The sequence below is a fragment of the Siniperca chuatsi genome, linkage group LG1, assembly GCF_020085105.1.
Source record: "Siniperca chuatsi isolate FFG_IHB_CAS linkage group LG1, ASM2008510v1, whole genome shotgun sequence".
NCBI classification, from domain to species: Eukaryota; Metazoa; Chordata; class Actinopteri; order Centrarchiformes; family Sinipercidae; genus Siniperca; species Siniperca chuatsi.
In genome coordinates, this window is record NC_058042.1 from 7,457,070 (window position 1) to 7,472,710 (window position 15,641).

Genomic DNA, 15,641 nt, shown 5'->3' on the forward strand with positions numbered 1-15,641 from the left:
CAACGCTTCTAGAAGCAGAAAATTTACATTTTCAGCAGGTTTCATAAATCAAGTGAATGACAGATTAAGTTAAATACGATTACTTGCTTACATTGAATAGTTAAAAATGTCACTTGCAGTTTTCAGAAATGAAAACAGGCAGAAGCTTATCCCAACAATCTCTGTATTTAAACCACAGTAATTTACACCGTATTCAAATTCAAGTGTTTTCACCACAACAATGCCGAACACGACTCTCGAGTTTGAAGTTTGCAAGATTTATGGATCCCATCATAGAACAACACTTGCTACTTGTTGCTTTCATGTAATCTTTGTTCCCAAAATCTCATGTCCTTTTCTGTTTTTACCCCACAATTTTCTTGGCTCACTTGCCAGTCAAGCTCAGACTCGCCCTCCTCCGACTGCCTCTCATCAAACTCTTCTTCCCTTCCTGACTCTCCCGTCAGCTCACCCCCCCCGCACACACACACATACACTACTGTCAGTTTAGATGTGAGCACTGCATGAATGAATGAGTGTGTGTCTGGGCTTCTGTCTGTTGACCATCTGTTATGGTGGGCCCTCTTAGCGTGATCTTGTTAATCAAATTCAAACAAGACTTAATTGACAACTCATTTTACTGTTCAAAGCTGGACAGGACAGGAAACAGCTGAGTCAAGAAAGGAAATTAACTAGCTGTCTTTTAAAAATGGAAAAACTCTACAGAAGAAATATCCCTTCTGCATGGATGCAATTATTAAGCTTTAGTTTATTTCAGGATGTGATATCTTTACTCAAGAGTACATTAAACAAGATGATAAATAAAGCAGAGACGTACACCCTGTCTGACACACTCACCACATATTGCATTTAGTAAGCTTATGGCTGTCTCGTCTACCCTGGGAGGTTATAGTGCTGAAATACCTGAAACAGGTCCAGAAAAGTTTTTATTATCTGCATAAGAAAACAGATTTATTTAAATTGTGTTTTCAGGCCTGTTGGGGAAAGAAATTGCTAAATTCCTGCAGTTTTGAGCACAAGCAAAGCCAAGTTTTAGGCTATTATATTATCAAAGATAGATTTAACCAAAACTTTAATTTTCATCTACAAGTTGTACTTTGATAAAGTTTAAAATAAAACATCACCAGAGGCAGTGCAATGATTCTTGTAGCATTTCTCTTTATGTATCTTTATTTGGTTCTCTCTGTGAACCAGGCTGCTGAATATAGGAACTATGATATAAACTATTGTGCAATGCCCAGATTTATCAATATTTCAACAAAGAAGAAACTTTGTAAACAAAAAGCAGTGTTGCTGCTTCAAATCTACTGTTTAAATGTTGCAGCCTCATTTCAATGTGCACTTTCACATTAAATATCCTCCTGCCGTGAGCACACAAGTATGTACAGAAATAATGGTTTTATTTAAAAGGAACAAAAATATTTGGCTAACGTGCATGGCTAAAACTACTGTTCACCTTCATCACTTAAAAGAAAAAAAAAAAATAGCTAGCTGGTGCAGTGTGATCATGGACATTTTTCAATGTCTTCTTACATTTTATAGACAAAACGATCCTCAGAGTAATCAATAATGAAAATATTTGTTAGTTGCAGCCTTAGTTTAGAACATTTGAATATGTGACTATAAATAAAAGTATACAGTCCACACTGATATTTGGAATTGATGAATAACAGCAAGCAGCTGACTTGAACTGTCACACAGAGACAACTCAAAATTTAATTTCATTGGACTTCATACTACATCTGCATCATCTGATCTGCCATATAATGTAACGTCTGCACTGAAGTCTTGGGGGACATGTGTGTTGGAAATCCAGCGTAGTGAACAAAAGAAAAGTAGAATCCTGCACGTTGTCACGACTTCTTTATCCAAGTCAACAAGGATCTTCTTTAGGTTTGAGCTATTCAGCTTTTTCTCATGTATTCTTTACAGGGTTTCCCCAAGGAAATGTTTTAGTTGAGGTGGAAAGCCACCCAGATCCTGATTCAAATCCCCCTCCTGATCAATTTAGTTAGTAGACAAAGGCCTAAATAAAAGTCACACTCATTAAATAAATGACATTTCCTGTGTGAAATAGTTCTTCTGCTCTTTTTTCTTACAGGTGAATGTTTTTATAATGTTGGCGGAGGTAGTCTTTATTTCAGGTGAGGCGGCCCACCTCTGCTGTAAAACCCTACTTTTGTGATTTGGAAAAACAAGTCATCTGATCTGGATGTGAGTACAATGTGTGCTACCTGAACACAGCCTTTCATCTAGGATGATAAACCAAATTCTTATTCAAGTGAGTCACGTTTGAAGTCATTAAATCACACCTGTGACCTCTCTTTCCATTTACCTGACTGGAAAAACACCAGCAGCGAATATGTAAACATTATGCTAAAACAGAATACAATTAGGTAATTATTAGAGAGTATGTTACCTAGCTAGCACTGAATACAAGGAAAAGTTATGCTAGCTAAACATTCCCATTACAAATCACAACGGTGTCCTCCTTAACAACAGCTCAACTGTAAAACAACTGGAAAGTAACGTCCTCTTTTGGTTTTTGTAAAGGGTATGAGTTCACAATAACCATCTACACAGGGTAACCGCCTCATGTTTTAATTTATAGGACTACCCAACCAGTAATAAAATCAGTTTTGTATGTTTCTTCGATGATTTTAAACCGACGTTACAGCGCATCTCTTCGCTGGTTTAAGCTAACGCTAATCTTCGACTACCCTCCGTGCTGCCGCTGAGACAACTGTGGAGAAAACGACCTATTTTATCGAGACGACCTACTTCTAGAGAGGACAGTAACACGGTAAAAAAGTTGTCTGGTAACCGAGCTTTCATAGAAAGCTATGAAATGTTTCGGCTGTATCGCAAAGGACGACAATGCTGCCTTGTCTGGCCAATGCGACAACGCAGTATGAGCTAACAGCACTTCCTGCTTTCACTCACCTGCCGTTTCTTTGATCTTCTATCGATATAAAGCGATGAAATGTGTAAAAAAAAAAAAAAAAACCAAATATTAGACGTCGCCTGTTTTCATCCCACTTTGCCTCTCCGACAGCACACTGAAGCTGGAGGCTTGAAAATCAAACTGCTGAGCTCACGTAGTGACTGAGAGAGGCCGGAGCTGCTGCTGACTCCTCCCCGGGCCACCTTGCGTGTTTCTTGGGTAGTTTTTTTTTTTGTGTCCTGGGGCAACGCTTATGCGATGCAAGCAGATGCAGAGGGAGAAAGGGAACAAATAAATAAAAATAAGGATGTTTTGAGGGATTTATGTGTACATTTTGAATTTTTAAGTCTGGCACTTTACTCTAATAATAATAATTGATAATCCAGGGGTGGGATGTAACTAAGTACATTTACTCAAATACTGTACACTTTTGAGGCACTTTACTTGATTGTTTCCATTTTATGCTACTTTATACTTTTACTCCACTACATGTCAGAGGGGAATATTGTAATTTTTACTCCTCTACATTTATTTGACAGCTTTAGTTACTAGTTAGAGAGGGCAGCTTGGATCGGGGTGTGGGTTGCCAGGTTGCGGTGACAGATGGGTTGAAATTGTATGGTGTGTGTGTGTGTGTGTGTGTGTGTGTGATGTGTTTCATAGATCCGTGTTTTCATAATAAAGTTTGAGGGCCATGCAAATTACAGGAGTTTCCCGGGAGAAACAACAAAACGGGAGGGCGCCCGGAGATTGCCTTGAAATACGGGAGAAACCCGGAAAAGATGAAGCCATCCAGCAGTATATAAAGTAGTTATAGTCCCATTTTTACCAGTTGCAACATTAAAGTGATGCTTACACATTAATGCATTAATAATTGTAATGCAATGATATAATATACATTATTCTGACAGGGGCCATACTGCATAGAGTACTTTTACTTTTACAAGATAGATTTATTAATCATTTTCCAACACAGGATTGTATAGTGAGATTTTGTTTATAGTTCCCTTTATGCTACTAAAATAAATATATATACAGTAGATCAGTGAATAAATAATAAGTCATAGAAATGAAAACTATTTTACATGGTGGAGTGCTGAGGATGAAGTTAGGAGTCTCACAGTTTGAGGGATGAAGCTGCTCAGTAGTCTGGTGGTTTTGGTATTTTAAGTATATTTTGATGCTAAATATGTATTTGATAGCTTTAATTACTAGTTACTTTGCATATTCAGATTAATACAAAATATAATCAGCTAATAAATTATATCATGTATTCTTATAGGTTAAGACAAAATAAGGGAAGAAATTCACAAGCTAGCAGTGTGTGAAGTAGTTAAAATTAGCTCCACCTTTACCAGCTGCAACATTAAAGTGATGTGCACATTAATGCATCAATAATTATAATACAATATCATAATATATTATTATTCTGCATGAGTACTTTCACTTTTGGTACTTTAAGTATATTTTGATACTAATACTTTTGTATGAATGTAGGACTTTTACAGTATTGATACTTTTACTTAAGTAAAAGATCTGAGTACTTCTTCCACCGCTGTGATAATCTGATAAAGATCATTTTTATCTCCACCATCAGCATACTGCAGCATTTAGACCCCAGAAAGTAAGCTAATTTATATTAAATTTTAGCTCGTAAAAATGTGGAAAACCAAATTAACATTTTCAAAAGACTAAGATATGGACCATCCCTCTTTTATGGTTGCTATAATGGAAAAGGCTTTTTCATCATGGTTAATACTCAATTCTTCCCTGAGGAAGCTGTAGTAAAACACAAGACTCAACGATGGGCTTATAATGACTGTTATACAGACAATAAAGGAGAGCAGTTATGGTCCATTGTAATCTCTATATTGCAGATGACTGGTCAGAACTGTACTTTGAGAAATTAATGCAGAACCAATGTGTCATTTCCTGTCATATTTTAGGCAGTAGTGTAGTAGTTTACAGTATGACACTTCTGCTTCATTATTCCTATCCCTCCCTGAAAGGTCACTATTTCTTTAACATTATTTGTTGTGTATAAAGCACTTTGTTACCATGGTTTTGCAAAATTCTATACAAATCAACTTTATTATATTAAATTATACATTTGTCCAGGTAGAGAGTTCCTACTGGATAATCAAACACTTTCCTTTGGGCCTTCATAAATCAGTTTGACACCAGCTTGAAACCATGAAAGTGGACCTTAAGACATACAGTATTCTGAATATCATTGATATTAAATTAATTCTTATTATTAATAAGATATTTAGCTGCAAAAGCACCATGCTGCAATACATTCAGTTGTATAGTGGGAAAGGTAGACTACTTAAACCTTAAACAAATTATTGCTCTGTAAGTCCTACATTAAAAAATCTACATGTGTAACATTCACCAATCTAATGAAGTATGGCATTATTAGAAAGTTTATGTAAGTATCAAAAGTTAGATTCCTCCTGGTTCCAGACCTCTGAATTGCTGTCCAAATCTCATCTCAGATTTTTTACAGTTGAAGTTAAACAGAAGAAATGCAAAACATTAAGTACGTAATCACTAATAAATTAAGTCATACAAAATAAAAGTAGTAGAAGAAGTTAAATAATTGATGAAATTAAACAAAGTGGTAATTCTGTCTGATCATCAGGCTAATTATCAGGGACAGTTTCTCTATAATGTAAAAAGTTTTTAAAAATAAAGGCTTTGTTGAAATATGTGTTGGTTAACTTGTGCTACTGCACAAGCTCCTTCTTTCAGCTAACTCAAACTTCAACAATAAATAGTAAGTGCGATGGAGAATAATGTGCAACATCTCTTTTCTTTGTAAACTAATTATGTAAAGATTTCATTAAACACTTTAAACACACACTAAATAAAAGAAGCCTTAAAATTATATGGCTCGATTAACCTGGTGACCTTATGGACTGTCATGTACTGTAGTAAGACACGTAAGAGGGGCTCTTTCAGTTGAGATGGCAATTACACATTTCATATCCCCAAACAACATTAGATCTAATATAATTCCCAAAAAACAACTGACACTGCTGGCCCCTGCTGGTCCATGGCTGCAGGGCAGTTGCCCACTTTACCCAGTTTTTAATACAGACTTGTATAAGTACTTTACAAGTCAGTACAAACAGTCAAACATACAGTCAAAAGAAAAAAGGTTACAGCTTCTTTCCTGCACAGGTAAATGGTGCAGCATCGTTTTGAGTGTGTGTGTAGTAATGCACATTCACCACTAGATGACAGTGGTTTTTATCTGGCTCGACTCCAGATATCCTTCCTAGAAGCATTACCGTAATCTTGAATGGAAATGTGACTGAAAAAGCCCTGGAAACAGCTCATCCCCTTATAACCTATCATCATTTACTCATATGTAGCTACAGCTTTAACCTGTTGCCCTTTGTAAAAAATGTCAGTCCAGTGTGAAAAAAACCCTAAACTTTATAGAACAAAGTACCCACAAAAATGGATTTTACAACTTTATTTTTGGCAGCAAGAAAACCTTCATATCATCTCAGGGTTACAGGAGTAGACACTATTACAAGACATGGTGTAGGAAATAAAAGATAAGTTAAATAAATGAAAATAAGTAGCACATAGGCTACAGAAATGAGAAATTCAGTCCACAATAAAATAAAAAGAAAACTTGTCACAGGAAATGTTTGGCTATGCTTGAAATCTAAACAGGCACTCCATCGATCTCTATATAGGTCCAAAAAACGTCCCAGGAGGAAGTCCCACTGTCCAAACTACCTTTTAATCTACTGAGCATCATAGGATGCAATCTATACCACTGCATCTTTCAAATCGGGAGCTTACAACATTTTTTTCTAATACTACGTTCAAGCTACAGTATGATGTCATTAAGGTGTATGTAAACGAACTGACTACAAATCATAGTATGGCATGACATGTGCCTGTCTATTAGAGAGGTGGGGGGATAAAACCTGTTACTATAGGACAGACACAAGCTGTCAATGTGTGCGGTACACTGTGTTGTTTGTGATCACATGTATCATTTGGACAGGTACACGCTACTTCAGCATCTGACATCAACCTTCATTTACAGGTACACACATTTTTGTGTTTTGGCAGCAGTTGATATTCTGAAATAGTAAAAGGGTGGACATACTGTATAATTTCGGTGTAAAGCAACAAGCTGTTAGGGAGTTTCCTAAGAAGATTAAATGGTGCCGTACTAAGAACTACAAGTTGGGAACACATTAACAGCAACAAAGGCTTTTTAAATTACACCACTATATTCTTGTCAAAGGAAAACTAAATATCTCACAAACTCATATATAGATTACATTTTGTAAAAAGAGAGAGTGGAAATTGACGACTCTTTGTCTCTGATGTGTAGCCATAGCACTGGAAAACCTTCACCAAGATGTTTCACCTTTAATACTTTTGTCTGTTATTATTTTCTCTTTGTTTATATACACACTGGTTATCTAGATTTTGCCCAGGAGCCAGTAGGGCTGCTAACCCAGAATCGCAGCAGGGACAGCTTTCAAGAATAAGCAGTCTTCTGGTTGATGCTCCACTGTTTAGAAGTAGTCCTAATCTTCCTCACACCTGCCACTGCCGTGCCAAGCTATAAATACAGGGGTCATAAGAGGATCCACCTGGTTGGATAGTGATCCTGACTCACAAGAGGCCAGAGGAGCCAAGGCAAAGATTTACAGTACCTACTTAACTAATACTCCCAGTGGCGCAACAGTAGTGAAAGGAGGACCTGTTTTCTCAATCTACAACAAACAAGTGAAGAAATAAGAGTCTGTGTTAATGTGATGGATGGAAGTAACCTGAAGGAATACCTCAGGATCTGTTTGTCTTTTTCTGTATTTCTGGGATATCATCAGGAAAGATGCTCTTTTGAGAGAGAAGCTGCTTTTCTACTTAACGGTAAACTGTAATTTAATGTCTAAATGTCCTGGTGTAGAGGTAGTTGTAATTTAATTTAATCGGAATTGGTATTAGGGCTTGTTCTGGAGGTTTGTAATTCGACTAGCTATATCTGGATATTTGCAAAAATCCTCCAAGTACTATTGATTTAAGGTACATTTTTGTTGTGTTTAAAGGTTTGGTTCACCCAAATTATTAAAAAAACATATTCCCTCACTTGCCTCTATTGGCATCTCGCTGTGCAGATAGTTTTGGTTGTATTTGTCCGGGTTTTGATATCATCTGAGAGGCCAAGATCCATGCCAATACAATGGGTTTGAAAGGAATTTCATTTCTGGTGCTCTGAAAAAACAACACTTCTCTTTCCACAATCAGTGTCTCTCAGTCACTCTGGATTATTCACAGGAAACACTGTCTAAGGTTTTCAGAGGGACTATTTCTTTTAGTAGAAAGTAGTTCAACAAAAACTAATGACACCAAGAGAGAGGCAGAATTCTCAGATGGATATCTCAAAATGTGAACAAATAAAGCCCAAACTATCTGCATGGATAGATAATACTGACCCTAATCAAGCAGGCCAGTCCTATTCATTTGGCAGGTACAGCCTCTCCTTAGCAGTTAATATACTATTTTTGTATTGACACTGTGTGAAATGTGTTCAGTCATCAACATGCCAGTCCATGTTTTAACTCCAGAAAAGTGTTGCACGAATTGCTGCTAGAAGCATGGGGTCCCTCCCTTTCAGTCAAAAGTGTGATTCACCAGGTAAAGGTTTATTTGGTCATCCAGTTGCTCTTAATCCTTTGGCAGGTGACCAAATATTTGATTCCTTTCAACAGTTTTTAAAAAACGCTCCTATGTGTTAATAAGGTTGAAAGCTTACTGATAGTAAATGAGGACCAACCCTTTTAGTTATCAACATTAGGCAGTTACATGGATTCACTCCATTTGACAATTTGTTTAATGTGTCTGGTTACGTTTTGGTAGGAACATACCGAACTTTCACATCAAGTCTCTGCTTTAAGTGCAAGTAAATCTGCAACAGAATGAGTTGCACTGTACAGTAAATACAGGTTTTCAGCATGTTCCAGCAGAATACTAATGTGTCTCTCCTGTCTCCTTCCACAGAGTCTCTGCTGGATTTACTTTGGTGCTGATGTTTCACCAGTTTTGAGATGAAGGTTCAAGAAAACAGCTTGCCAGTGCTGGAGGCTTTTACCAAACCATAGACTGTACTGCGCGACCACATCTGTTTATGCTGGAGCTGTAAAAATCAACAGTTGTGACATGTTGACATCTGTGATTTCCAGGCAGCTCATCCCAAAACCGGACTCTGTTTCCCATTGTGAAAGGACTTCAGTTTTTCCCAAGTAAACAGGACTAGTTTTAACAACAGAAAATGGAGCCCTAATGTTGTATAGGCTGTATCACACTTCACCTGCATTTGGGCAATCAGAGTGGCGCCATTTGAACGCCTCACTAAGACCCCAAAACAGTCAGGACTGTTGTGTGTGGATTGATGTTTCTATGTAGTGTGTGTGAGAGTGCAGCGCAGCCTTGGATCCATCGTGGAACCACAGTCCGCCCGGGCGCCCAGCCTTCGGGTCGGAGACGCTCCAAACCAGCAACTACTCTCTGGTGTTACTGATTCAGCTCAGCCTGCTCTCCTTCGACCTGTTCGTCAACTCCTTCAGCGAGCTGCTGAGGGCTGAACCGGCCGTCCAGCTGGTACTTTTCATGTAAGTAAGAGTTCCTCAGTGTTTCAGCAGCCAAGCATTATCTTTGGCTCGAGGGGAAAACAATTCAGAGCTAAAAATAGTACGCTTTAGTTGTCTATACTGAATCATTGGGGATGCTGGAATGAAATGAAGTAGCACTGTCCCCTTTGTTTCTGCTGGTCACATATTTTCTTCTCTTTTCCTGTATGCTTTTCTTCAACAGTATCCAGGACATTTCCATCCTGTTTAACCTGATCATCATTCTGTTGATGCTGTTTAACACATTCGTGTTCCAGGTCGGCCTGGTCGCCATATTGCTGGAGCGATTTAGAGCTCTGCTAATGCTCTCTGCTCTCTATTTGACCTTCAGTATCATACTGCATTCCTGGCTTATGGTACGTGCTGTGTGTGCACAAATGTTCAGAGATATATTCAAATCTAAGTCCTTATTAATGTTACTTTGTTTACCAAATAGAATGTACGTTTTTTTGAATGTATTTATGCTCCATTTATAAAAATGCCAAAATTATATTGTTGAAAAATAGACTTCATGAGGGGGCAAAATCCTAGATTTAAGATTTCATAAAACTAGGTTAAAATGTGACAAATAGAATAACAATGAGACTGGTCAAATTTGCAAGCTGTGAAATGTTTGAGAAAATCAGTATCTGAACACCCTCAAACAGCCAGTCGTGTCCAGTTTTTCCCATCAGTCTAATTTTAATGAATACATTGGAATACATAGTCTTATAACTTTTTATTAAAAGCTGTGACATGACCATTAATGTTTTCTGTATAATCTTTCCAGAATCTGCGTTGGCTAAATACCAACAGATATATTTGGACAGACGGCCTTCAGGTGTTGTTTGTGTTCCAAAGAGCAGGTAAGATGACATGTTAATACATTAATTTTAATGGCAACCAAATGCGTTTATTTTGAACGTTTTCATCTTATCCAAACACACAAGCCTCCATATTAAATTACTGCTGTCTCTATAGATTTCGTCTCTCAGAAAAAAAAGGTGCTGCAATGTATCACTGTACATTTTTAATTGTATTCACAATCTTAAATGAAACAAGAGAAGCAATCAAGGCGGTACTATTGATATAAATTCTATTTTAGATTTGAGGCCTGCTCAATTTACAGGAGTTACAAGAGAATAAGTGAGAAACGACAGAATGTGTTTTCTCTCTGAATATAAGAAATAGGAGACAATACATGGAGAATTTTTCCCTCCACGCAGAAATATTTACAAGTGAGTGAATGCTGCTTTCCAGTACAAAGATTAAACATAATTCTTATTTGAAGGACAAAGTAAACTTTACCATCATCCTTTTGTTTTCCCTTTACCTCTTACCCATAGGTTGCTGTCACTATGCCATGGAGCTGTCTTTATGTAGCCTGGTTTCAGACCTCTGAGCCATTGCACACATCTCTAATTTTGTCAATGATTCAAATAGAACAAAATTACATTTCAGTGTGATTATCGCTCCAGTTTTTATGCTCTGAAGAAGGTCACTGACAGAAAGCTTATAGTGTTCTCAGAGTTTCTCATGAGTGTGTTACTCCCTCCTCTCTACCAACAGGCTCCAGGCAGTGATCTCACATCGCCATGTGGGTGTGATTTTCATACACGTATAAGCTCTTAAGTGGATAAAAGGATTTATTGTCTAGTTGTTGTTCTCTGCAGGTGATCCCTTATTAAGCATGAGAACGTACTGTAGCCATCTCTCTGTTTTGTCTGCTCCTTAAAGGGACAGTTTAAAATCAAAAATACATGTTTTTCCTCTTACCTGTAGTGCTCTTTATCCATCTAGATTGTTTTGATTGTCTAGATGGATAAATAGCACTACAGGTAAGAGGAAAAATATGTATTTTTGATTTTGGGGTGAACGGTCCCTTTAAGACCCACCCAGACGATTACTCATTGTGTGATTCAGTGTTGCATCACCAGTTCAAAGACTCTCTTTCCTTATGAACCTACCTTAAGACACTGTAAACTCTGCTGGGCTGAGTTGTACTTTTATGATCCCACACTTACAGTAGTTGTAAATCCTGGTGGGGATTTCACATTTCTCTGTCTCTGTCTGTTTTTGCAATACTAACGTACAGCAACGTACAATCACATATTATCTCTCAGGTAACTTTAATCATTGTGGAAACATAGGTGCCACTCACTTGGAAATAACTAATGAATTATACAAACTAAAAAGGTATATTTGATATATTTATTCATACCAATGACATTTGTCACGTTTGGAGATTGGTTTAAAAAAAAAGTGCACTCAGTTAGTGTGATGGATTTACTAACTCAAGCAAGTTAAAGCAAGTTCAAGCAAGTTCATTTTCATTACAATATTGAAAGCTAATGCACAGTTACATGAATTCTTTAAAAAACAAGTAAAGAGTTAGCAGCACTGTGTGATTTGTAGTAATTGGGTTAAACAGATAAAACATTAATTTATAATTCTCGATTTAACAACAGAACAATTACACTGACTTATTAGAGATAGAGAGAACAAGTCTATTTTCTGTATGTTTTGGTGTTTTTGTATGTTAAAACCTCCTCATATATTTTCCCGTTCACAGCTTCTGTGTTGTACTACTACTTGTACAAGAGGACCTCAGAGTATCTGGGTGACCCTCGCCTCTATGAGGATTCGCCGTGGCTGCGAGAAGTCTTTGCTCGGGTCAGACAGTGATCTCACTGCAACAGAGCACATGAAGAGGCCAGAACCTGTGTAAAAATGGCACAATAAAAAAAAAAAAGGAAAGCAAATATGTTGCAATAAAGTGTTCTTTGGAAAATCCATACAATGGGAAAACATGGCCACTTCAATACAGTGTATTTTAAAGGTACAGGAAATGTATTTCCAATCTCAATACCATTTTAAAACACTCATTTCCAAATTTTAAAATAAGAAATACATTCAGGCCTAAAATGCTTTTTTTTGCAACACATGCATTACAAATCTATGTGACAGGAATTGTAGCCAAAAAATATAATTACACATAACATTTCCTTCCAATGCAGGAAGGATTGTGCCAAAATCTGTTAAGGCGTTTTAGAACAACACGGTCAGAACGTCTCATCAGGCTTGTTTTGCTGTTCATATGAAAAAAATGACATGAAAAGTGAGATAATGATTTCTTTGAATATTCTGTTGATACCAGTCACCACATGCCCTTTTTATTTTCTTTTGTTAATGCTGTACATTTTTTAAAAAGACTATATTGCAGTTGTTTTATATACATTTGAGACTATTTGTGTTGCTTTGAGTTTGTTTGTAATGTCGATATTGAACTGTTTAACTTTATTATGGTTTGGCCAGTTACTGATCTCCACTGTCTGTAAAATCTGACCCATCATGTGCAGCTGACATGTACAAGCTTAAAATACAATAAAACGTGTTTTAAAATGTTGGTAATTTAGACGCCGCGTGTGTGTATGTATGAAATGTACTTGGTCATATGATTTAAACCTCAGCTTCAAAGCTTGTTCCAAAGCATGACGCCAGATGACTGATGCAGAGCTGATCCTTTAGCTCATTGAACTCTTTGATTAGTGACTCCTTCTGGAGGTTGAACTGTATGCCAAGAAAAGAGAAATGGTTTTCATTAGATGGGAGTTTCTTTATGTGAAATGAAAATAGAGATATGACTTTCAAATAGGCGTTGGGCGACAGGGACATATATAGTCAAATGAATACATTGTGGCAAAATGAATGAAATACAGAGGCCTGGATTTGTTTGTGTGACAACAAAACAAAAGAAACTAGGAAATCTATATGAAACTACTTTCTCTTAAGTCAAGTCAAGTTCATTTTTAATTATACAGCCCAATATCACACTCACAAATTTGCCTCAAGGGGCTTGACAATCTTTACAGTATACAACACCCTCTTCAGTTAAAACATTATCAAACGCTACAGGAAAAAATCCTGTATTTTACTGACTCGAGAAATCAAAAAGCTTTGTTTTTTCTGTGTTTTATGTTTAGTAAAGAAACAAATTAAATTGTTGTAGGTGTATTTGTTCACTTAAAAACATTGTTAAATATACATTTTGCAGCATTATTGATAATTAACAATAAATCCATAACTGGTCCCAGCCCTACTTTAAACCGCCATGACTGATAAAAGACTAACTCACCCTTGTTGCATATTTATAAAACTGCTCTGCTTCTTCTTGTCTGCCAGACTGAAAACAAAAGGTTGGTTACATGGTTAGTTCAGGTACCTGCAGCCTGCCTCTACAAATCCAGTTTCAGACAGTGAAAAAGGGAATCTGTGTTTAACTGTGTCCAAATTCAGGGGCTGCATTCCTGAAGGGACATAGGCCTTCATTGGACCTGAGGGTTAAACTGAACTTGCTTTTCCTCCTTAAAATAGAGTGGTTGAGTCTCACTAAAGAATATGACAGGGTTTTGTGATTGGTGAGCAAAGGATTGTGGGATACTAAGGAGCAAAGGGTGTTTGGGTGAAGAAAGGCTACATTTCTTGGTGACATTTTTTGGGATTCTTTATAAGGAGAAAGTGTCGGCCCACTGTATCATATCCTGTCTGGAAATATAGACTTAAAGGGAGGCAGAGCGGCTTGTGTGTTTTCAGAGCGTCATCACTCACCCTGAGGCAGATCAGAGACAGGTAAGCCCACACCTCTGCATTCTGGTTGTTCAAATGGTTGGCCTCAGTCAAAGCTTCCTCAGCTACACACAGCTCCTCCAGCTACACAGACACACAAACACAACAAAGGCTCATTTCCTTCCAAAGTAAATGAAAAAATATGGCAACAACTCCACAGCTGTCTTGTTAACATGAAACTTGTTGGCTACCTATACAGTTCATCCAAGAGTAACCTGGGCTTTGTTCACAGTAGAATAGGACAGTACTTAAAACTTGCAACCCCACTGTGAGAACAGGATTTTTTGGATGCTGAGTGAAATCACTGAGCCCAGCAGTTTTGGTAAAGACATAATCCCAACGCTAACTGCCTCTAACATCATAATGTCACAAGATACAACGTGTAAATAAGACTACTTTGGAGCCTTTTAAAACCAGAATTAAACTGTATTTGCCATCGTCTCCATCAATGTTCTGGAGGTGGAGGTGGAGTTTTACCTGGTAACAGGCGGTGCCCAGGCCCAGCCAGGTCAGGCAGGACGGAGACTGTTCACAAGCCTGCACGTAGACAACTTTGGCTTGCCCAAACTGAAAGTTAAAAATACAAACATAACTGATTTAGTTACACTGTAGTTAGTGACTTCATACAAGATGTTTTACATTTATAATGATGTGCTTTAACTTAAATTCAATGAGAATAACCAATAATTTCTGCCTGGTTTCTACAGCATAATGCTCTTTTTATGATACACTCACATACAGTAGTTATACACATTCAAGTACAGCAATACAATAGCAACTTGATTATAATTGTGCTGCAAATTAAAAACCAATTGTTCCTCATGACTTTTTGGCCAATTTTGCTATTTTAGAAAAACTTGCTTTGATTAGAATGCTTCATTATAGTAGGTTTCTAGTTTTTCCAAGGTGTGTGGGAGCCCCACCTGTGGCTGCTAGATTTTAAGAATGATTGGTGAAATTTGTGGTCTTTCCTGGAAATGCACCAGGTAATCTCCTCCCTTGACTCATCAGTAAACTCATGAGTAAACTGTCTGGCTGATCAGACAGCAGTGAAGCTTGTCTCAGTATCTGACCTTCCCCTGCTGGAGGTAGATGGATCCTAGGCGGAGGAGGACAAGGTGAGAGTCTGATGGCTGCTGCAGGAAGTTCAGGCTCCGCTCATAGCTCTCCTGGGCGTCACTGAACGCCCCCCACAAGTAGTGACAGTGACCATTCAGAGCCCACACGTCCGCATCCTGCTCACAGGGTGGACAGCACTTCTTAGGTCAGGGTTCAGAGGAGATGCTAGTTTAATCAGGCTTATTGGTGCTCATGTTGCCACTGCTGTGTGGTCACATCACATTAATATTTATAAACTAAAAAGATTGTTCATTGAAATAAACTGGTTCCCTACATTCAAGAGAATGATTCAAAAAGAGTCTTTC

General features: G+C 37.6%; 3 protein-coding genes across 14 annotated transcripts in view; 1 reads left to right on the plus strand and 2 right to left on the minus strand.

The window, feature by feature from the left end:
* Positions 1-3,154, minus strand: part of LOC122870074 (CD151 antigen-like) — a 24,259-nt gene extending 21,105 nt beyond the window's left edge. Inside the window, exon 1 of the mRNA XM_044183843.1 lies at positions 2,944-3,154. The gene's annotated coding sequence lies outside the window, so the exon portion shown is untranslated. The remainder of the gene's footprint in view (positions 1-2,943) is intronic.
* LOC122870127 (transmembrane protein 138-like) overlaps positions 1-13,006 on the plus strand; it is a 15,633-nt gene extending 2,627 nt beyond the window's left edge. The window contains exons 1-6 of one of the 5 annotated variants that reach the window (XM_044184173.1): positions 2,595-2,803; positions 6,975-7,016; positions 8,984-9,594; positions 9,797-9,968; positions 10,382-10,457; positions 12,164-13,006. In XM_044184173.1, the coding sequence (XP_044040108.1) occupies positions 9,843-9,968; positions 10,382-10,457; positions 12,164-12,276 (315 nt within the window). In that variant the 5' untranslated portion in view covers positions 2,595-2,803; positions 6,975-7,016; positions 8,984-9,594; positions 9,797-9,842 and the 3' untranslated portion in view covers positions 12,277-13,006. Of the gene's footprint in view, positions 1-2,192; positions 2,215-2,594; positions 2,804-6,974; positions 7,017-7,599; positions 7,856-8,983; positions 9,595-9,796; positions 9,969-10,381; positions 10,458-12,163 lie in introns of those variants that run through there. The other 4 variants (XM_044184263.1, XM_044184079.1, XM_044183985.1 and 1 more) reach the window with 4 other exon arrangements.
* cfap70 (cilia and flagella associated protein 70) overlaps positions 11,789-15,641 on the minus strand; it is an 18,826-nt gene continuing 14,973 nt past the window's right edge. For all 8 annotated transcript variants that reach the window (XM_044183487.1, XM_044183398.1, XM_044183311.1 and 5 more), the window contains 6 exons: positions 15,291-15,452; positions 14,695-14,784; positions 14,200-14,301; positions 13,727-13,774; positions 13,057-13,161; positions 11,789-12,311 (listed from right to left, as the gene is read on the minus strand). In XM_044183487.1, the coding sequence (XP_044039422.1) occupies positions 12,279-12,311; positions 13,057-13,161; positions 13,727-13,774; positions 14,200-14,301; positions 14,695-14,784; positions 15,291-15,452 (540 nt within the window). In that variant the 3' untranslated portion in view covers positions 11,789-12,278. The remainder of the gene's footprint in view (positions 12,312-13,056; positions 13,162-13,726; positions 13,775-14,199; positions 14,302-14,694; positions 14,785-15,290; positions 15,453-15,641) is intronic.